This window comes from Bos mutus, chromosome 18 (assembly GCF_027580195.1).
Source record: "Bos mutus isolate GX-2022 chromosome 18, NWIPB_WYAK_1.1, whole genome shotgun sequence".
Taxonomy (NCBI): Eukaryota; Metazoa; Chordata; class Mammalia; order Artiodactyla; family Bovidae; genus Bos; species Bos mutus.
The window spans coordinates 39018764-39040277 of NC_091634.1; the positions used below are offsets into that span (position 1 = coordinate 39018764).

Here is a 21514-nt window from a genome sequence, read left to right on the forward strand (position 1 = left end):
TTGACTCTGTGACCCCATGAACTGCAGCATGCTAGGCTTTCTTGCCCTTCACTATCTCCCAGAGTTTGCACAAACTCACGTCCATTGAGTCGATGATGCCATCCAACCATCTCATCCTCTGTTGTCCCCTTCTCTTCCCGCCCTCAATATTTCCCAGCATTAGGGTCTTTTCCAATGAGTCGGCTGTTCACATCAAGGTGGCCACAGTATTGGAGCTTCAGATTCAGCATCAGTCTTTCCAATGAATATTCAAGATTGATTTCCTTTAGGATTGACTGGTTTGATCTCCTTGCTGTCCAAGGGACTCTCAAGTGTCTTCTCCAGCACCACAATTTAAAAGTACCAATTCTTCAGCGCTCAGCCTTCTTTATGGTCCAGCTCTCTACTACGAACTCTATGCTACTCCTCCCATTAAATGGTAGAGTTGAATTCCTCTCCTCCTGACTCCAGACAGGCTTTAGTGACTTGCTAAACCAACAGAATACAGTGGAAGTGACATCGTGTGACTTCTGAGGATGGGTCATAAGAAACCCTGCAGCTTGTCCCAGGCCTCTTGGAACACTTGCTCTCCAAACCCGGCTGCCATAATGTAAGGAAACTCAAGCAGCCCATGGGGTGGGTGGAAACTTATTCAGGGGGTGGAACCCCACATCCTCCTTGGAAGTGGGTACTCCAATTTCGGTCAAGCTGCATCTACTAACACCTCACGGACCAGAAACAAATCATTCCCAGTAAACACTGCCCACATGTCAGATCCATGGGCAAAATCAGTGACTGTTGAGCCACTAAGTTCGAAGGAGATTTTCCCCTCTGCAATACATAATTGGAACACCAAGAAACACTTCCAAAGGGCTCCCAACCCTGCTCAGAGCCACCTCTGAGCTGTCCCAGGCATGACTTGGCTCATGTGCCTAGGACCTTCCACTCTATGTGCAGGCAGCTGGGATATGAGATGAGCAAGGCTCAAGAAGGTCTCCCTGGCTTGACACTGGCCACTGATCTCCCAGATTACATCCATCTCTGAGCTCCTTCATAAACAAAATAGAAAAATGTAACTGTTATACCTCATTTTATTCTGGGGAAAACATGAAGTCCATAGGGTCTAGGGAGCAACTAGAGGCTCGTCAACTTTTTCTGCTAAACCTCATTACTTACTCCTACACTGTTCTAAAAAATGCTGGGGCTAGAAAGAGAAACAGCCTTGTTGTAGTTCACCGATTCTCAATCTTGGCTGTACATTGGAATTACTGAAATTCAAAATTACTGTGTGGGCCTACCCCTAGAGGTGGAATTTAGTTGGTCCGGGGTATGGCTTCCCAGGTGGCTCTAGTGGTAAAGAAGCTGCTGGCCAATGCAAAAGATGTTAAGAGACAGGAGTTCAATCCCTGGGTCGGGAAGATCCCTTGGAGGAGGGCATGGCAACCCACACCAGTATTCTTGCCTGGAGAATCCCATGGACATAGGAGCCTGGAGGGCTACAGTCCATAAGATTGCAAAGAGTTGGACATGATTGAAGTGACTTAGCACACACAGTTTGGATATTGGTACAAAAAATCAAAACAAAACAAAACACTTTCCTGGCTGATTTTATGCACCCCCAGGGTTGAGAACAAATACTCTAGCCTCATCATCATTATCATTGTTGGCATTATTGTGCTAAGGTAGGTTGTCTAAGACTCTAAATAAAGCCAAGTTGGAATTTGGAGACAGTCCCAGGCAATGAGGGAAGACCTCCGTCTCTGATGATCTCATAAATAATAATCACCCTTCACATTAATACAGATTAACTCGCCAAACAGTTGAATGTGTACCAGCCTTGATGTGAACTGATCGTGGCATTAACTAATGCTGAATCTCAGCGTGACCCAATGAGGCCCTCTTCAACTGTCTTCGAATCCTCCGATTCACAAAGGAGAAACCTCTGTTTGGTTGCTAGCATGTCTTTAACATCTCTCCAACTCTTGGCAAAAATCAGGGCATTGATTTGCACTGACCAAAATTTAAGTAACACTGACCTACATCTTTGTCTCCATGGCAGCTAGAGAAATTGTGAAACAGCCATATGGTTCAATGTGATTTCAACCTACCAGGAGAAAGCTGAATCTCAGAGGCTTTTGATGACTTGCCCAAGGACTCAGGTCACTGCCTCTTCACCCTCTCCAGTTTCAGTTTCAGTTCAGTCACTCAGTTGTGTCTGACTATTTGTGACCCCATGGACTGCAACATGCCAGGCCTCCCTGTCCATCACCAACTCCTGGTCAGTGATGCCATCCAACCATCTCATTCTCTGTTGTCCCCTTCTCCTCCTGCCTTCAATCTTTCCCAGCATCAGGGTCTTTTCAAATGAGTCAGCTCTTCGCATCAGGTGGCCAAAGTATTGGAGTTTCAGCTTCAACATCAGTCCTTTCAATGAATGTTCAGGGCTGATTTCTTTTAGGATGGACTGGTTGGATCTGCTTGCTGTCTAAGGAACTCTCAAGAGTCTTTTCCAACACCACAATTCAAAACCACACTCTCCAACTTAGTATTTAATGAAAATCATGCCAATGGAGGGGGTCTTCCACCATATAACTGGGAGACAGCCGTTGGGCTCCATTCTTACTCTGATCTCAGAGTAAGGGCCAAGCAGATCCCACTGAGAGGGCAGGGGAAAGAAGGCATCCAGGGTAGGACAAAGAACCTGGAATTGTGGAGAAGAGTAAGACTCACTGGTTCAAGAGATTGATTTCAGGAGGGATGTGGAAAAAAAAAATTGGTTCAAAAAAGAAAGAACCTTCTATTGCAGCCAAGGCTGCAACAGGAGACAGTGAGAGACTCACCCCCTCCATCACTTCTTTTGTTTGCTTAAGATACAATCTTCCCTTCGTGGTGTTGACTTTTCTTGAATATGTCAGGATTCTGGACAGCAGGCAGAACTATATTACATGAAGAGGTGCTGGGAGCTCCAAAGATGCTTCCAATGCTGGAACCCTAGTTAGCTGTCAGACTGCTGGGGGAGGCAAGTTCATCTCCCAGGTCACCTCCTCCTCCTCCTCTGATAACAACTAATCTTTGAGCTTCAGGATGGGGGGTGGGGAGCTGAACCAGATGAGGCGATTGCATGTGAATCCAGATTAAATCCTGGAGGGAATATTTGCACCTGTTACTGGGATGTGATTTACTCTTGGCCAACATCAGGCATTTTAAAGCCTCAGGCTGAACTTAGGGTCTGGCCACTTGAGGGTCAGCCACTACTATTCAGGTCAGAGGCCCCTCAGGCTACTTAGGGTGCTTGTCACATAAGCAAATCTTCCAGCCCACCTCTCAGCGGGATCCTTTAGTCATGGTCTGATTGCAATGGTGGAGATCCACAGGCTATATTTTAGCAAACACTGACCAGGGTGTCTCAGACAGTCTTGACCCAGGGAAAGGTGGGCAGTGGGAAAGGGGTGGGGATGCTCTTGGCCAGGATGTGGGGGCAGGTCCAGGAAGCACTGAAAGTCTTTTTCCATTGGACATTCCTGAGAAGGAAGCAGGGCAACCTGGAGCTCCAGAGGCAACAGATAACACTCATAGACAGACTGTCAGAGACAAGCTCTTATTCATAATAGAATAAAAGAATTTTAAAACAAGAAAATGCACTGACAGTAGAACTTAGTGGTTAAGGGGCTTCGCAGTGGTTCAGATGATAAGGAATCTGCCTGCAATGCGGGAGACTTGGGTTCGATCCTTGGGTCGGGAAGATCCCCTGAAGAAGGGAATGACTACCCACTCCAGTATTCTTGCCTGGAGAATTTCATGGACAGAGGAGCCTGGTGGACTATAGTCCATGGAGTTGCAAAGAGTCAGACATGACCAAGCAACTAATTTTCACCTTTCATTTAAGAATCAGCCATACTCAGGGTCTGACTTCTTTACTTGCTAACTGGATAACTGACATCAAGGTATTTTACTTCCCTGAGCTTCATTTTTTTTCATTGAGTAGATGGGACATACTAGAAAATACAAAGGTTCCTGGGACTCTTGCAACGTATAAATAAGTCAGTGCATTTAAAGGACATGGCACTGAGTCTGGCACATGAAAAGGGCTTTATAAGCTCTTATCATCATTACCAGGGTCATAGGATGTTGCAGCCAAAAGTGATCATAGAGGTCATCTAGTGAGTCCCATGCCAATGTCATGACTACTGGCCGGAAAGGAATCAATAAAGGAAGAAGGCACTTAAGTGCTACGGCTCCCTCGGCTCAGCCTCTCTCTACCCAGTCCTCTGGTGGTTGCTCCCCAGCCAAGGGAAGAAGCACATTTGTCATCAAGGGAGTTTGGAGAGACCTTCCTATAGTCTCTCCAAGCCTGAGAACGTCACCTTGCTGCCTTGATCGTCGCTCACTTTGCAGGGCTCACAGGCCAGCTGTCTGCAGGCCCCAGCAGGCTCAGCCAAGGACAGCCGGGTTGCATCCCCCCTCCCCTTGCTCAGACCTTTAATCAAAACAGTATTCAAAATATGATTCTGGGAGATTATATTGGGAGATTTGCAGGAGGCTCTCAGTGGGGGCAGAGATAGTGGGAACAGATTGCTGCTGGGGGCCAGAGGCTGGGATCGCAGGCTCAGACTCGCCATTCTCAGGCTTTTGGCTTTACTCTTGGAGCCGACCATCAGCTCTGCAGAGAACATTGAGCACAAGGATGGAGAACTAGATTATCTCCATACTTGACTGCAGGGGAAACTAAGAGAGGGCAAAGGGCTTGTCCACGGCCACATATTGAGGGAGTAATGGGCTTCCCAGGTGGCTCAGTGGTAAAGAATCTGCCTGCTAATTCAGGAGACACAGGAGAGGTGGGTTCGACCCCTGGGTTGGGAAGATCTCTTGGAGGAGGGCATGGCAAGCCACTCCAGTATTCTTGCCTGGAAAAATCCCATGGGCAGAGGAGCCTGGCAGGTTGTAGTCCATGGGATTGCAAAGAGTAGGACACAACTGAGTATGCAATGCAACGGGATTAAGGTGGCCAAGCCACTTCCTGGGATTGAAGGCTACTCTTTATGGCCCCTCTCATACTCCAGCCCTTCTCACATTCCAGCCAACCAGTCCCAGATCTTTGGGACAAGCCTGGGCTACAGGCTCCTGCTTTGGGTTGTGGGAGGTAGGGAGAGGCTGGATCCTGTAGATGAGGTCCTGGATGGTACCTGGACCTTATTTTCTGAGGTTCAGGGTCCTATAAAGCTCCATGACTGGAGGCAGGGTGCAGGTAAACCCTCTGCCCACTACCATCCTCCCTATACTCTGCATCCTAGTCCCAGTTCAGTCACATGACCTTGATTTAGGTGAGTCTCTTCTCTCAGGAGTTCACTTTCCCATCTGGAAATCTGACTCCATGTGATGCTACCGTCCCTCTCCCCTCCACAGAATGGTTAGCTGGTGCCCCACTTCCAACTGGGGGCACTGGGAACTAGCTTCCGCAGCCTGGCGGTGGGGTGGGGCTGGGGTGGGTGGGGGTGGGTTTACCTGGCCCCCTAGGAGGGGGTGGGGTCGAAAGTGCCTTGAAAGAAACCTCTAGCTAATGCTCTTTATTACAAGCGTTAATCCTGCAAAGCCGACTGGAAATAATGTTTATCTTTTCGCAGTTTAATTTCCCGGACCCTAAGCCGCCGGACAGTGAGGGCGACTGGAGGGTCCCCGGAGAGGCTGTGGGTAGGAGCAGCTGTCACCCAGGAGCAAAAAGAAGGCAGGGAGGGGGTTTCCCAGAGGAAGAGGGAGAGGAGTCAGAGCGAAAGGGGGCCTTGGACGCTGAGTGGAGAGTTAGATTTATCTTCACCACGGGTTCTCTATGACCCTGAGTCAGTCCCTGTCATTTGGCCTCAGTTTCCTCATCTGAGGAAGGGGTTTGTGCTTTTGTAATTCATTAGCTCTGACTATTCTATAGAAAAGGCAGAGTGGGGCGCGGGCAGGTGGCCTGTTCCCCTTGATTTTTTAAACATCCACTTTTCCTCTCTGCAGCCTCCAAGGTTCTTAAAATCTCCTCGCAAGGTTGCAGATCCTTCCTGTCCCAGACTTCAGTGACCAGTCTGCTGGCACCGCGCTGGTCTGAAAGGCTGTCACCCAGCCACGGCCGGAGGGGCTGGAGCCCTGCAGTGGAGACAGGGCCCCTAGGCGCACACCCCAGCAGCCCCCCGCCCCACCCCCGCCTCCCCGTCCCCATCGGCTCCCCGGACCTCCCACTAGGGCACCATCCCGGGTTCGCCTCTCTCTTTCCTCTCGCACAGCGGCGAACGCACTCGCGGGCTAAAGCCGAAGCCACTGGGCCGGGGACACGAACTCAGGGCTCTCACCTCCGCCCCTCCGCACTCCACAGCCCTAGTCTGGACGCTGTTCACTCCGGGGACAAAGCCGCTTTCCCCGCTCATCGGCTCCCATTGGTTGGCCCGTACCGGAAGTGTTTGCTGACACTTGATTAAACGGGAAGAGTGCCCTCTTCTCGCCTCTAATCGACCGGGCAAGCTGTCCGACTTGGCCGTTGGGTCAGAGGGGTGGAGCGGACCCCCATCGCCCCTCCTCCCAAGAAACTTAAAACTCAAATACGAAACAAATCCAGCTTCTACCCAAATATCCGGACAGCTCCCCTCTCCCTTTTCCTGCCCCAACCCCAAGTTGTGCACTCGTTCCCCCTCTCCAACTCCTCGGAATCGGCCGGGAGTGTCTGCAAAGTTTTGTGGGCCTTGGCCATTACCTTGTCAGTTTCTCTCCCAGCTACAAATGGGACTGAAATCTGCAGCCCATGCTGCCCTGTCTCCAGAACCTCTGACTGCATCCCCTCCTCCCCACCACCCCGACCTCACTGAGCTCCCCAGTTGCAAACAAGCCACACAGCTTGGGTTCGGTGGATTATTTTTAAGGACACAAAGAGTGAGAAAGGGGAGGAGACACGCGTGGTCCTTAGGAGCCAGGTCAGCATTGAAGTTACAAAGTGAGGGTGATGGGGTGAGTGAACAGGAGAGGGAGTGGCTTGAGACCTGAATCCAGAGGGGAGAGGCAGACTAGAGTGCTGAGCTAGGTGCCCTGGGCACACTCGCCCAGCCTTCCCACTTGACCTTCCCCAAGGTGCCCTTCCACCTCCTCTGGGGATCTGAAAAGACGGACCTCTGCCAGCCACTCCCCTCCTCTGAGTGCCAGGAGGGCCATTCGGAGTATTTCTGTGTGTCTGTCTCTTAGGCGAAGTGAGAGCCCCAGACCCTGGTGAGGTCTCTTAGCTTCTTAGTGTGGAGGTGAGTTCCAAAAAGCAGGGCTTATTTCCAGGATGCTTCTGCTAATTGCAGCCATTGCGCTAACCTGCTGAGAGAGGAAAGGTTGATTAAAACCCGAAGGCCACTCAGGGGCTATTCCTAGGAAATCCAAGGTCGGTGGTGTCTCATCACAAGGGAATCCAAGGTCTACAGGCAATTTGCTTGCCAGGGGTAACATTTGGACCCTGTTAGGTAGAAGTTCAAATAAGACTGTAACCCAATTTTCTAAGCTAGTAGTTAATCCTGAGAGAAATGACTTCAAAGAGCAGAATCTGATGGTAATTGCTGGAGGCTTCCAAATGCTTTGGGAATGTCCCTTTGTGGGGTGAAATTCCCTTCCAACCCAACACAGCCAGTGAACCAGTGAACCAGCCAGGTGCAGGAGACAGCTGATTGGCAGTCCTACCCAGCTTGGTAAGAGGGCCCTACTCAGACAGCACTCATCTGAACTACACCCCTAGGGATTTCAGTGGGCTGCACGGAGAGCTTCTGGCCTTAAGCACTGGCCTTGAACAGGCTATAGGTATCTGGCCTTTCCCCTGAGACTTCTGGGAAAGCCCTTGTGCCTGCCTGGCCCTAGCAAACTCTTGGTACAAGACCATCAGGGGAGCCAGCTGGCCTCCTCCAAAGGGCAGGCAGGGGACAAGAATGCTTGGGCTGGAGGGTCATGACGGTGCCCACCTGGCACATCTGGAGAGATCTAAACATTGGAGAGACCTTCTCCTCAATGACTTTCTAAGTGTTTCCTAGGTAAGTTACTGTCTCATTCTAGCATAATCTAGTATTTGGTTTTAAGACGATTCAGGAGCTAGAACTCTGATCTCTAAACTTCTGTTTCAAGGAATGCGGTGAGACACACTTGAGCTAGGCTATGTCTGAACCTGGGCAGAGAGCCTGTGCAGCGGCTGGGTACCCCAGAGCTGGGGTACGGGGACTGGGGTGAGGGAAGGTGGGGAGGGGAGGGGTCTTGGTCAGACACGCCCAGAGCCATTGGGGGCCCACTACCTTCCGCTCCTGATGGGTACTGGCACCGCACCGCCGGCTCCCTCCTCCGCGGGCAGGGCGCACAGTTCAGCGGCAGACCCTGTAGGGCAAACGTGGGGTTTCCAAAGGCTTTGGCTACTCGGGGAGACTCTTGGCACGCGGAGTCTCTGGGGACCGCGGGTCGCGCGCCCGGGCCTGGAGGCTGTCCGGGAATCAGATGGTGCTCAGGACTTCTTGGCTGGGGCAGGTTTGGAGGTGCCCCTTCGACGACGCTGGCGGCCGCCGTGTGCGCCAGAGACCAGATGCGCGGTGGTTTCTCGCTGCAGGGGTAGTGCATGGTCAACGTGGGGCCTCCTGGCTCGGCCCGGAGGAAGTCGGCTTCTCCCGATCTGGGGGGCTCAGTGAACGAGAAGCGGGGTGCCGCCAGACTGCACTCCCTGCGCTCCTGCCGGCCCTCTCGAGCGGCGGCACATTGCGTCGCCGGCAGCGGCTGAGTGTCTTTATGGAACTCAGCCAGTCTGTCCGTAGCTGTGGCCACTGCTTCCTCTTCATCCGCCTCCTCTTCCTCTTCCTCCAGGTCTTCCAGGTCACTCAGCCGGAGCCCCCGGGGCTCCTGGCCAGCAGTAACTTCTGAGGGAAATCAAGAACAAGTGAGAAAAGCCCCAGGCCCCAAGGGAAATCCTCGGGAGTGCCCATCCCGGAGAAGCTTTTAGCAAGATGTGCCCTGCACTCAAGGCAAACTCGGTGTAATTCACCAGGATGGCCACAGCGCCTCCGACACTTGTCCCAGGGCTGTGGGCCTGCGGCTGGGAAAGAATTCCCGCCCTTAGTTAGACCTGCTCTTACCCTTCGGAAGAGCCCTCCCCTTTGATAGCGCAAGGAAATGGACACTTTCCCTAAGACCTGGATCTCAGTTTCTCGGCCTTAAAAAAGCAGAGGACAGTTTTTATACAGTGTCAACACTCAGCAGTGGCTGGTGTGTATTATTTAATTCAGAAAATATTTACTGAGCACCAGCTATGTGCCAGACATCATTGAGGCTTTTAAGTATTAGGAATTTAGAGAATACAGCAGTGGAGGCTTTCTCTGGTGGAGCTAACATCCCTAAGAGGGTAAGTATGCCACAGGAAATAAAGTAGGCGCATGTGGTAGAGAATAACTAGGGAAGCTAGCTGGTGTGGGTGCACAGGGAAGGCTTTTTGGAGGTGGTGCTTTCAAGTCTGGAAGAAGGCAGTTCCCAGTTCTGTAGGGAATTCCAGGCAATGGGAACTGATTGCACAGGCAAAGGCCCAGAGGCATGCAGGGGTTGCAGGTGTCAAAGGAAGCCAGGGGAAGCCTTCCACAGAAGCTATGCCATTCAGTGGTTGTGAAATCCGATCAAACTGTTTGATGAGTGGAAAACCCAGGTAAGTTGGGGCAGGGAACATGGGGTACCTTTGGTGTCACCATTTAGGCAGCCCAGCAATTCCTCTGCTCCACCCTCCTCCTTCCTTTCTTCCCCGCCTTTGTTCTTGGGTGCCCAGGTCATCTTGTTCTCCTTTTTGAGGCGCCGGCGCGCATTGGCGAACCAGGTGGACACCTGGGTGAGGGTCATCTTGGTGATGATGGCCAGCATGATCTTCTCGCCCTTGGTGGGGTAGGGGTTCTTGCGGTGCTCGTTGAGCCAGGCCTTGAGTGTGCTAGTGGTCTCCCGGGTGGCATTTTTTCTGCGCCCAGCACCACTCAACTCCACCGCTCCATACCTGCGGGGAGAATCTGGCTCACAGTTCTGGGGCTGGGAACCTGGGGCTGCAGGCAGGAGACAATCTCTGTCCCTGAAGGAAGTGAGGTTCTGCTCACCATCCTAGCCCACAGCCCCCCCACCCCATGCTCTGTGGATTGGTCCTACCTTGGCAGGGGAGGAGGAAAGGACTTATGATGCCAGCCACCAACGCCCCATGCCTTACCGCTCATACTGGTACTGCCCCAGTGTTGGCTCATAGGGATAATAGGCTCCTGGTTGTGCCAGGCTGGATGTAAAGTTCCCCGCAGCCTCCTTAAATTCATACTGTGGATTCTGGAGGGGGAGGAGGGAAGAAATAAGGACTACATTTGGGGAGGAGGGGTGGGGAGTTGCTAAGGGTGTGAACTCTGGAGTCAAGTCTGGTTAGTACTGCAGCACCACCACTGGCATTGACTGTGTGATCCTGGGCACAGCTGTTTAACCCCTCTGTGCCTCAGTTTCCTCTTGGTAAATGGGATGACAATCATGCCTAAAGGTTACTGAAGAAACATGCTTGGCAGAATTCCTGGTGCAGCATAAGCAATATTCGCTGTCATTTAACTGTTACTACTTGTGTCTCCCCAACTGCCTCCCAACAGCTGGGGCACTTTCTTACTTCCTTTCCGGAGCCATTCTCTGCCTCTTTCTATCTCTGTGACTTTGGGTAAGGTTACTCAAGCCACTGTGAACCTTAGATTCCTCACCTGTACACTGAGCCTAGTGATGACTTGCCTACTTCACACAATTAATCGAGGTACAGATGTTTTCTAAACAGGATGGACTTCTACAAACTGTAACATGTTGTAAAGATTTTTTTTTTTTTACTTTATATAGAATCGTAACCATTTCCTTTCCTCGAACTGGTGCTGTACGTCCTAGATTTTCCTAGATGGAAATATCACACGGGATTTCGCCCCTGCCGCTCCTGCCCCCAGGCGGGTGGGTTCTGTCGCGCGGACCCAGGCTCCACCCCGGGTACTCACCAGCGCCCCGTACAGCCCCGGCGGCTCGGGGCTGTAGGGCAGGTAGCCTGGGTAGCTCTGGGCAGCTGCAGCGGCCGAGTAGGGAGCTCCATAGATGCCCAAGGCCGCGCCCAGCTCCGGCCTCGCACTGCCCAGCAGCCGACTGTCGTAGGGTGCGCAGCAGAGTGCGGCCGCCGGGGTGGAGCCCGAGGCCACATCTGGGACCGAGCGCGGGGCGGATTCGCAGCAAGTGGCGCTGGAACTTGCAGAGACCAGAAACTACGGGGGCGAGAGAGGGGGCACCGGAGGTCAGAGACCGGCGCCTAGGGCTGACGGGAGCCAGCGGCGGAACTGCCAGATCAGTCCTTCCTTCAATGTGAACTTAATTCCCCCTTGTGCTGAGCGTTCTCCTGAGGACTGTGACGGAAATGATCCGTAGACGCCATTTATCCAAACCGCCTTTATAGACTCTCTTAAAGCTTTGCTAAAGCTCCAGAGTTCCAGGGGCTCCGGGTCATGGGAAGGTTCTGAAACCGGAATTACAAAAGCAAGACTCGGCCAGTTCCCTGGTGAACCCTCCCTCCTCGCAGCCACAGGATCCTACCAAGGCCGAACTTCAAGTTTGCCTTAGAGACCGCGTCTCACTCTTCCCACTTTATAGATAGGGAATGAGGACTACGGAGAATAGGAGGCTTATCCGAGATCACAAAGCAGGGCAGAGGTCAAGCTGGGGCTAGTCCTTGGGCTCTCTGCTGAGAAACTGAACAGGGGTGGGCGTCTCCAGAATTTCCCCAGGAGACCCTGTCACTGCACAGTGCCCATCCAGATCTGGAAAATCGAAGGAACCGGAAGCTGAGAGCTTGGACCTACCCGTGGAAGGGAGAGGAAAAGAACAGAGGATCACAAACGAACGAGCCCAGAAAAAGAGTGAGACAGAGTCTGAGACCCTCCCGGCCACCTCGGATATCTGTACAGCGAGGAGGCCTGTCTGGAAGGTTCCCGAGATCCCACCCACCTCGCGGAGCGCGAGGTCAGAGTGCCCAAGTTTCGGGTCACACGATTCTTCAGCTTGCCTGGGGGAGCGGCGCATTCTCTGCCAGGGATGGGGCATGTCAGAGGGGTCTGCGGTACACTATCCAGGTTCCTGCTCTCTCCGGCTTCCCTGGGAACTCGTGGGAGAGGAGGGCTTTGCGGGCAGGTCCCGGCACTGGGCACTCCCTCCTTCCAGTCTGCCCCCATCCCTCATGGGGGCGGCTCTTACCTGGGAAGCACTGCCGTAAGGGTGTCCAAAGTGCGGGAAGGACATCGTGACTGTCCGTGACCCCGCCGCCCTCTTCTCTTGCGGGTTGCCGCCTCAGCCCCGCGGTTCTGCGCCTCCAGCCGTCCGCGGCCTCGGTTCCTTACACGGTCGCCGGTGCCCAGTGCTGGGTCCTCCGCCGGCTTGGCGTGGCTGGAGGCAGAGCCAAAGGCAGCGCGGCTGCCGAGCCCTGCGCTCCAGAAGGCTCCCCTCCGGCCCGCGAGGTCCGGAAGACAGAAGGGCCCATGGATGGGCACGGGAAGGGAGAGGATGCGGGTTCCCAAAAGCGCGCGGAGGCGAGGCCAGGTGAGGCGCGGTGCGGGGCTGTGCGGCTCCCGAGGTGCCCCAGTCCAAGGTGGCCAGAGGCTCAGTGTGACGTCACGGTAATCCCGGGCCGCCAGGCGGGCCCCCGGGCCCTGGGGCCCCGGGCCACCAAGCCTGCCAAGCGCAGCCAGCCCGTGCGCGCGCGCGCGCGCTCTTAACCACACTCAGACTTGTTCCGGGAGGTTTGTGCAGCTGGTGAGGAACGTCAAAGACCCTGACCCTCTCTGCTTGGCGCAGGATCCTACCCCTTTTCGCCTTAAGCTCACGCGCGCGCGCACATACAATCTCTCCAAATTACCCGGGAGAAGTAGGAGAAACGCCTCCCACCGCGCCACGCAGGCCCCGGGCGCAGCGCGCCTACCTCCTCCCCTGCGGCCCGGAGGAGGAGAGAAGCACCGGGCGGCGAGGGAGGAGAGAATACAAAAGAAGAGACAGGAGAAACAACAGGAGGAAAGTGGGGGAGAAAGGCTAGAGGGAGAAGGAGGAGGGGAGAGGAGAGAGATGAGGAGTCTAAGTGAACAGAGGCGCGCGGGGGAGGGGAGGAAACAGGGGTGGGCGAAGGCTGGGTGGAGGTGGAATGCTGGCAGGTGGAGGAGCGCAGAGGCTCGGGGGACAAGCCTCCAGCCCGGCCCCCCAGCCCCCACCTCCGCTGCAGGAAAGTTTGTTCGCACCGCTGGCCCCCAGCTCGTTGGGGGCAGCGTCGGTGGATCCACTGTTCCGGCCGTCTTTTGTCCTCGGGGGCCTGGCTCCCCGCCCTAGGACTCTAGCTCGATCCAGGATCTCCATGACCCGGTCTTTACTAGGGTCTTGACCCCAGGGTTTCTCTGCTGCTCTCTGGTCCTCTAATAGACCGAATAGCGCCCTCTCCAGGTCAAGTTCAGATCCCCTCCTCGGACTGTGTGGGTAAAGGCGCCAAGTCGGACCCCCCTGGGCATCTGCAGACGGCAGGCGGAGATTCCTGGGCGTCTTCTCGGAAGGCGAGACTTGGCTGTCTCGTGCGCGCCGCTCGCTGGGTCCACGGGGGACCGGGGAGCCGCACGAAGGCGCTGGGGCCGGGCTGCAGCCACTGAGCTCCGCTGGGGGTGGCGCTGGCGAGCCACGGTTCAGCGCGCGGGGAGGGCGGCCGGTTCTCCGAGCTCCTCTGGGTCTCCTGGCTGGGCCCAGCGATCTGACCATCCCCTGCATTCTAGGGGCCCTCAAAGGGGCACTGATGGCGGACGAGCTCATTGGTGCCTGGGAGGGGGCTGTGTCCCCAGGGCGAGGAGCCGCCAGTTTGCGAGGACGGGAGAAACTGGACTCCTGAAGGCTCAATCCCCAGGCCTCCCGGGGCCTCCAACCCCAGGACATCTGGGGGGCGTAAAGGGGTTGTTAGTCCGGTGGGAAGAGGTCTTCCGGGGATGCTGCCGGCATCCGAGTGGAACTCTAGGGTTTTCAGGTTTGCAGGCCAGACACCTCAGATTGTCTCAGAATGTTACTCGAGGGGTCACCGAGCTTTACATCTTACAAAAACGCTCTCCCAGGCCCTCTCTGCGCCTTCCCAGAGGAACCGGGGGTGGTGGTTCAAAGGCCTAGCTCTATTTTCTAGCTGAAACGCAAGAACGCGGGGACTGGAGGTTAGGAACTATCGGGATCTCTGACCTGGGTTCTGGCGAGGCAAGGAGGAAGCCCAGGGACGGGTAAGGTCTGGGTCCCTGGCCCCGACTCAGGCACTTTTCAGCGGAGACTAGTAGGCCCGGAAGTCAGCTTCTTTTTTCTTTACAGATTCTGCAGAACGCGCACCGTGCTTGAATAAGCCGCAAACCGCAGACTCCACCGCCTAAGAGATTATTAACAGGAGCACCAGATCCATTCCAAATAGGAACAAATCCAGCGAGGTTTCCTGGCTGCGGCTACCTTGTGTCGTTACCTTGGAGAAACCTTGCGTTCAACCCGGGAAAATCCTAGTTAGAAGAATTACAGTTATCGCCAGATTGATTTAGTGATAAAAATTCACCGTAATAGATAAGATTCCTTGATTTTTCAAAATGCATTTTGGAGCCATCTACACGTTTGCAGCTGGGATACATCTATTTTTTTTTTTTTTTAAGTAAGAATCGGAGAGAATTCATTAAATTAGTCCCTTGGGGAAGATTACTGCTAATTAATTAATTGCAAACATTTCCAGAGGGATGGTATGTCAGTTGTAAACTAATAAAATTAGGTAGTTTAAATACTTACTCAGCAACTTTGTTTGCCCATTCATTCCTAAGAAGATTTTTTTTTTTTTTAATGACAGAAAAATGGGGAGGGTGGTGAAGAAAAAGCATTAGTTCTATCCCCTGGCGATTGGGTTGCAAAGGAGAAACTACCATATAGGATTTATTGATTTTCAGGTGATTTATAAGATCTCTGTGGTATCAGTGCTGTGAGCAGAGCCTCCAGGCCTACCTCTTGTCTTCCCTCTCCAGGATTCAAAAAAAGCAACATGATTTGGAAAAAAAAAAGAAAGAAAAGAGGAGGAAGAACAGTGGTGAAGTGAATTGGGAGGTGTGATATAAATGCTTCAGCATTTTTCCTCATCTGCAGAAAAGAAAACAAACAAAAGAGCCGGTTTTTCTGTTAAGGCATCTTTCTTTCTATTGTGTTCAAAGTTGTTTTAAGGTATAAGAATGTCTTGGGGAGGAAGGCTGCTCTTTCCAGGCGTGGAGACCTTGATTTCACATTGCTTTCCTGGAGAGGCGGCACCCAAAGCAAGTCTACCTGGTGCCACTGACATTTGATTGTCACCACCTTAAGCATTTAGTAGGGTTCCGTAAAAGTGTTCCTATGAAGTGTGCCTTTTCCCATTATTTGGGGACCCTCATTACAAAACCAAACCGTCAGGTTCAACCAGTATCAGCCTCTGTCTGGCAGAAACCTCGGGTGAAAAGGAGTGTTTCCTGGAAAGTGATTCAGGGAAGCTGCCATGGAATTTGCTATCTTCCGGACTTGTTGACAGGCAGTCACATCGACAGCCAAGTGCCCTGAGCCTCTCCACCATGCTGGCTTTTCATTGCTTTGTTCAGCCCTGACTCATTTAGTTTGGGGAGAACTGCCCAATTGTCTGTGTGTCCGTATTGAATTTTACTGAAGCAAGTAAATAAACCTATCGAATACAGACCCAATTATATTTAAGGGAGTCATTCCACCTTGCTTTATACAGATGATACAGATTCTTTTATTGTATTATACCACATACCCTGATAGTGCCTCTAACCGCTCATTAAAACAAATCTGAAACAGTCAACAGTCAAAGGCCTCTTTGGAGCAGGGAGAGTACTAATCTGACATTGTTTATTTGAAGTTCAGGTTGCTTTGATTGAAATGTACTGAAGGTCTCGAGCAGGCAGAGTAAGGGATGTGCCTTGATAGTAAACCTGAATGCAGGTGCCACACACATGAAAAGGAAAATAAATCATACTGTACTATTTTGAATATTTTAAATATCTCTGATTTCCTAATGATTTAGAAAGACAGCAGATTTTTACAGGGAGAGGATGATAACAGCAAAATGCCCCAAATCAACTTTAGATGCCTCAGATCATAGATGGAATGTGTGAGTATATGGATAAAATAACACTGATGAAAATGTGCTGTTATATTTTTTAAGTATGAATTTTTTGTGTGACTGTTTTTGAACTGAGAAGGGTGACATCTCCTCAAATCTATGCATGAATGAACAAGTGCATCTGGACACGTGCATCTATAATTTATACTGATCAGTCACCACAGGTCTCCCCGAGTAAAATCAAAATGAACACTAATTGTTTTGACGGAAGTAGTGTGCATGGCATCTGATTGTGAAACACAGCGAGCCCCTGCCTTGCCTGAATACATATTGTCAGCAGCAACTCTGGCATCAGGAGAGGAAAATAAAAAGGCAATAATTCCCAGATGAGGGTGTTGATGTTGCTTGTTAGGAAATAAAAATAGAAAGAAAGAATGAACTTCTAGATAAAGTGAAAAATGAGACAATGCAGAGATCCTGGTGTGTCAGCAAGCCAGGTAGAAACCTGAGCTCAGACTTAAAGAATTGTAGCTTTGCATTTGTAGATTCTTGGGAGCTATCCTAAACACCTCTGCTTTATCTTATTTAAGGCTCATGATAAGGAAATTGAAAAGGTGGGAAGCAAACCTCAGATCACACAAACGGGCAGATGACAGAGGAGGAAACAGAACTGCAGTTATGGTCTTTCCACAAAACCTTATTTCAAACATATATAAAGCCAGATACAGCTGGAGATGTAGTGCCCTGGAATAACACAATGTAATTTAGCCCAGAAATATCTGACGGGACACCACAGTAAGCACATTAGTTCAAGTCTCTACTACATGCTTTTATATCAATTTGTTTTATGAAAGAGCTTATGTGATAATTTAGGAGTTTTAGAAATTTGATGAAGATCATTAATTAAAATAGAAAATGGCAAACAGACCCATCTGTGATGGATAAGAATAATAATAATTTAAAATCCCAGCAACAACAAAAACTTCTTAAAAAATCCACCCAAGATTATGTCTATATGATGGTTTATAAAACAATTAATGCAATTTTGTTAGTGACTGTGTCAGAAGAGAGAGAGAGATATATATATATATATATATATATATGAAAGTATTTCATATATATATATATATATGAAAGTATTGGTCTCTCAGTCGTGTCTGACTCTTTGCAACCCCATGGACTGTAGCCTGCCAGGCTCCTCTGTCCATGAAATTCTCTCGGGAAGAATACTGGAATGGTTTGCCACTTCCTTCTCCAAGGGCTCTTTCCCAGCCAGAGATCGAACTCGGGTCTCCTATATACATAGTTGGGAGACCGGGTTTGATTCCTGGATCGGTATATATATCTATATCTATTTACCAACCAAATTATTTACATTTGTATATATATATTTTAATCTTTGTTTTTGCATCAGTAGACTGGGGGGATTGGTGCATTAACTTCTCAGTTACAAAGCAGCTTTTATGTGTAGAAATTCTTCGTTATTTTTATCTTTGACATTTTTCTCATGACAGCTCAAGGAATCTCAAGGAATTAAAATTCGAAGTCAACAAGAGATGTATGGATTTGAAAGCCAGGGAACAGTTCCAGAAGCCAAAGTCTTTGGGAAAAAAAAAAAATGTGTGTAAAAAACAAAGACCTGAAAGAGGCAACATATAAAGGCTTGCTAGGATAGGATGCTGTGTACTTTCTCCCCTTTGCACCAGGGGAAACCACCAAGAGTGGTTTTGAGTGTACAGTTAGGGAACAGACCTCCATGGCCAAGACCAGTAGGAAAGGGAGCTCATTTGGCGCTGGCTCTGATTCTAGCCAGGGACTGTGCCTTTTTGCATACAACTCTCTAACTGGATCATTGCTAATAGGCCATAATTAAGGATGCTATTTTGTCATTCTTCTCCCTAAAGTATTTCACTGTCGTAGACTTTAAGGCTTCAATTAAAATACGAGCAGCTTCAAGCCACACACATTTTGTCTGATTAGCTGCATTCCGCCAGTTTTCTCTTTCACTGTGGTTTCTCCTACTTTTAAAACTGAGCATTAGAACTGGCCAGGAGCCTTCTTTTTTGTGCCACCTGGGGCCCACTACTTTAGGGAAGCTGGGACCATTTGTGATGTCACGTGCTGGCCAGAGTAATTTACGACAAATCTTCACAAATCAATAAAAATATGGAAAGTATATCATTTTTAAAGGGGGAAAAAAAAGAGAAACATATGAGACATGCCCATTAGGGGCATAGCCATTCTAATACCTGCGTGTCTGCTTAGGTCTGCAATTAAAAACATTCTGATAATAAATCTCCTTGCAGTCTCTTTTAATGCTTTTAACTTTCCTGAAGGTTCAAATTGGTATCCCAAAAATGTGCCAGGACTTTCACAAGGTATTTTATAGACTCATAAATAAATATGGCAATTAATCTCTGCTATATTTCTTTCATATTTGATGACAATTTATTATGGCATTCACCCATTCGGTGCACAAAAACTCTAATGCACTTAAAATCGGATTTCAAACCAAACATTTTATGGGAAAATATAGTATTGATCATCCATTTAAAGATATCATGAAGATGATTCATAACCTGCTGTAAAAAAAAGATCTCATGAGAATCTTACAAATGAGTGGGGTGGTGGAATTGTCTATTCATAAAACCAGAGCTGTTGGATCGGTTCCTCTTGTTTTCTTCATCTATCTTTGAGCTTTCCAGCACTGATTACTTTCATAAGTTGCTGTTTTATAAGAAAAATCCTTTTCCATGACATTTTTCATAGTGACAGAGGTTGTGAAATTTCACAGTATTTTCTTGTGCAATTTTCTTTCAAAATTCTGTCTGCAGGAAGAGTTTCCAGGGCAATAGAAGATGTTTCCATTACTTTGGAGTCAAAAGTACTGTATAACCCTCATGACACTTACATGTAATTGGCAGATCGTGGTGGTTCTAAGAAACCTTGAGCCCCTGATAGTCCACTGAACTCATCTGCTTTGAATGTTTGAATATCTTTTGTGTACACACAGTCAGGGTGAGAATATAAGAAAATTCTTCCCTTCAAGTAGCACATGGCCTGTCTGGGAAGAAAGACCCAAATCATTTATTCAGTAGACATTTTCTGAGTGTCTACTGAATGCTGGGCATGGTTCTAGGAGGTGAGGATTCAGAACTGAACAAAACCGTTCCCTGCCTCATGAAGGTTACATTCAAATGAGTTAAATATTATTTGCATCATCCTGAAATCACTTATCTAGCACTGTAATACTTTGGGAAAGTGGCTTAGTATTTACTGAATGCTCACAAGACTCAAGGCATAAAGTTAAGAACCTTTTATACCTTCATTCATTCCTTTGCCAAGTATTCACTGAGTTCTTGTTTTTTAAGAGCACTGACTTAGGGGCTGTGAATTTAGTTCAAAGAGACGATGAAAATTTCTGTCCCTATGGAGTTTACAGTTTAGTTGTAATGTCTACCTGATATTAAAAATCATTTGTTTTGTTTTACAGAAGTTGGATCCTAAGAGAGCTTAACTTGCCCAGTGTAACAGAGCTAGTTCTGAAAATCTGGGGTTTGAACTAACTTCTGGCTTTAAAATCTGGGGAAAATAACATTTCTGATTAAATACTTACTTGCTGAGATGATGCTGTTTCAAGAAATAACCACCTCCCCTAACATACAGATGATCTGAACTGCTGTGTAATTGTTTATAGCATATGATTGGCTTCCCCTACCTTTTAAAGTCTATGTAATACCAATTTTCTGCATAGAGATGAAAAAAATGGAGCAGCTAAGTGGATGTTTTGGTCCCGTTGACACCAACACCTTGGATTCTCAGGAGTTAGTTTAGTTTTTCCATTCGCCTTTGACTGATGTACTGATGACTAGGGTTGTATATGATGTCTAAATGACTAGGAAAACACATCTCATAAATAGTGGCTGATGGGAATAGGAGATGGAGCACTGCTGAGCTGTGACTCAGTTGCTTCGGTGACTCAGTTGCTTCAAATCTACCTATATTACCTGCTACATCTATTACAGGTCCATTACTTACTTTCTTCTTTCTTCTTTTCTCTTAGTCACTCTGAGGGTTAAATAGGGGAGGTTTTCTTACCCTCTTTTCACAGATGAATAATCAGGGTTCAGAGGGATTAAACCTCTGGTTTAGGGCACATAACTGAGTAGCATTTGAGACAATCTTGGAACCAATGGGTCGCTGAACTGATGCATGGTCTTCTCATGGGTTCCAGCACCCTTTGCAAGAAAGCATGAAGTCCAAACTTGGATTTCTATACAGGTTTTGGGAAGTAGCCTAGCAGCTCTTTATATCTCTGGGAAGGTGGCACCTTGATCTTTCATTTTGGTTTTGCTATCAGGTTTCCCCTGGCAGTTTTAAAGCCATACATGCATCTGCTTTCTGCCTAAGTATCCTCTGTCCATGAAACTCTCCAAGTAAGGATACTGGAGTGGGTTGCCATTCCCTTCTCTAGGGAATCTTTCCAACCCAGGGATCAAACCCTTGTCTCCTGCATTGCAGGCAGGTTCTTTACCCTCTGAGCCACCTGGGAAGCTTTCTGATGTTTCAGGTTTATTCTAACAGAGAGCTCAGAAGAGAGAGTTTGCAGTGCTCACAGCAATGACAGGGCATGACACTGAATACGAGAATTTAATCAACAGTAATAAATCCACAAACAGGACTTTGGATCTCCTGCCTGCATTTCTGAAACCCCAAAGCTGGCGTCTTTCAGAGGGGATACCTACATTAGCTCCAGGCACATGCTGCTTTGAACCTGCAGAGATGGAGACACTGGGCGCAGTGTCTATCTCATGGCCAGGAGAAAATGGACTTGACAGAGACAGCATGAAATACATGAGTGGGATTAGACTGTCAGTGTAGACTGGAGAACATAAACCATTTCCTGTGTCACTCTCCAGCTCAAGGGCAGGGGCAGAGCAGAGGGGAAACCTGCAACTATAATTATGAAATATAAATTTATACATATATAAAGGGGAAGGCTGAAAGTGGATATTAACCACTAAAACTCCTTTTACATTATACACCACAGGGATATGGAAAAGCAGTGTGGGGATTAAGGACATCTTTTTGCTAGAGTAATTTATTACTCTAGATTATGCAGTTAACGGAGAAAGGGAAAGTTGATACTTGATTGTTTCTCTGTAAAAGTTAAATGTGAGTAACTGGAAGGTCTTGCCCCTGGCTGTAAACACTTGGTGTTAGAGGAAAAGATGGCCAAGAGCTTAGCAGAGCACTGGTTTGAGAGACAACGCTGGAATCTAGCCTTGGTCCTGCTGCTTTTGTCTGGAAGGCTTTAGACAAGTCTCTTTTCCTCTGGAAGCCTCAGTTTACTCATCTGCAAAATGGAGAGCCTGAGTTCCATGATCTACAAGGGTCCCTTGG

At 49.3% G+C, this 21514-nt stretch overlaps 1 protein-coding gene across 2 annotated transcripts; it reads right to left on the bottom strand.

Annotated features, from left to right (window-relative positions):
• Nucleotides 1-6859: 6859 nt before the first annotated feature.
• On the bottom strand, nt 6860-13402 carry IRX6 (iroquois homeobox 6). Of its 2 annotated transcripts, none has more exons than XM_070386860.1 (6): nt 12226-13402; nt 10986-11243; nt 10187-10296; nt 9675-9982; nt 8262-8870; nt 6860-7302 (listed from the first exon to the last, which is right to left on the bottom strand). In XM_070386860.1, the coding sequence occupies exons 1-6, from the start codon at nt 12268-12270 to the stop codon at nt 7298-7300; spliced, it is 1335 nt and encodes a 444-aa protein (XP_070242961.1). In that variant the 5' UTR covers nt 12271-13402; the 3' UTR covers nt 6860-7297. The 2 variants fall into 2 exon arrangements, with proteins under 2 accessions (XP_070242961.1, XP_005890997.2); XM_005890935.3 differs by having other exon boundaries at nt 6860-7305.
• Between the last annotated feature and the right edge of the window lie 8112 nt (nt 13403-21514).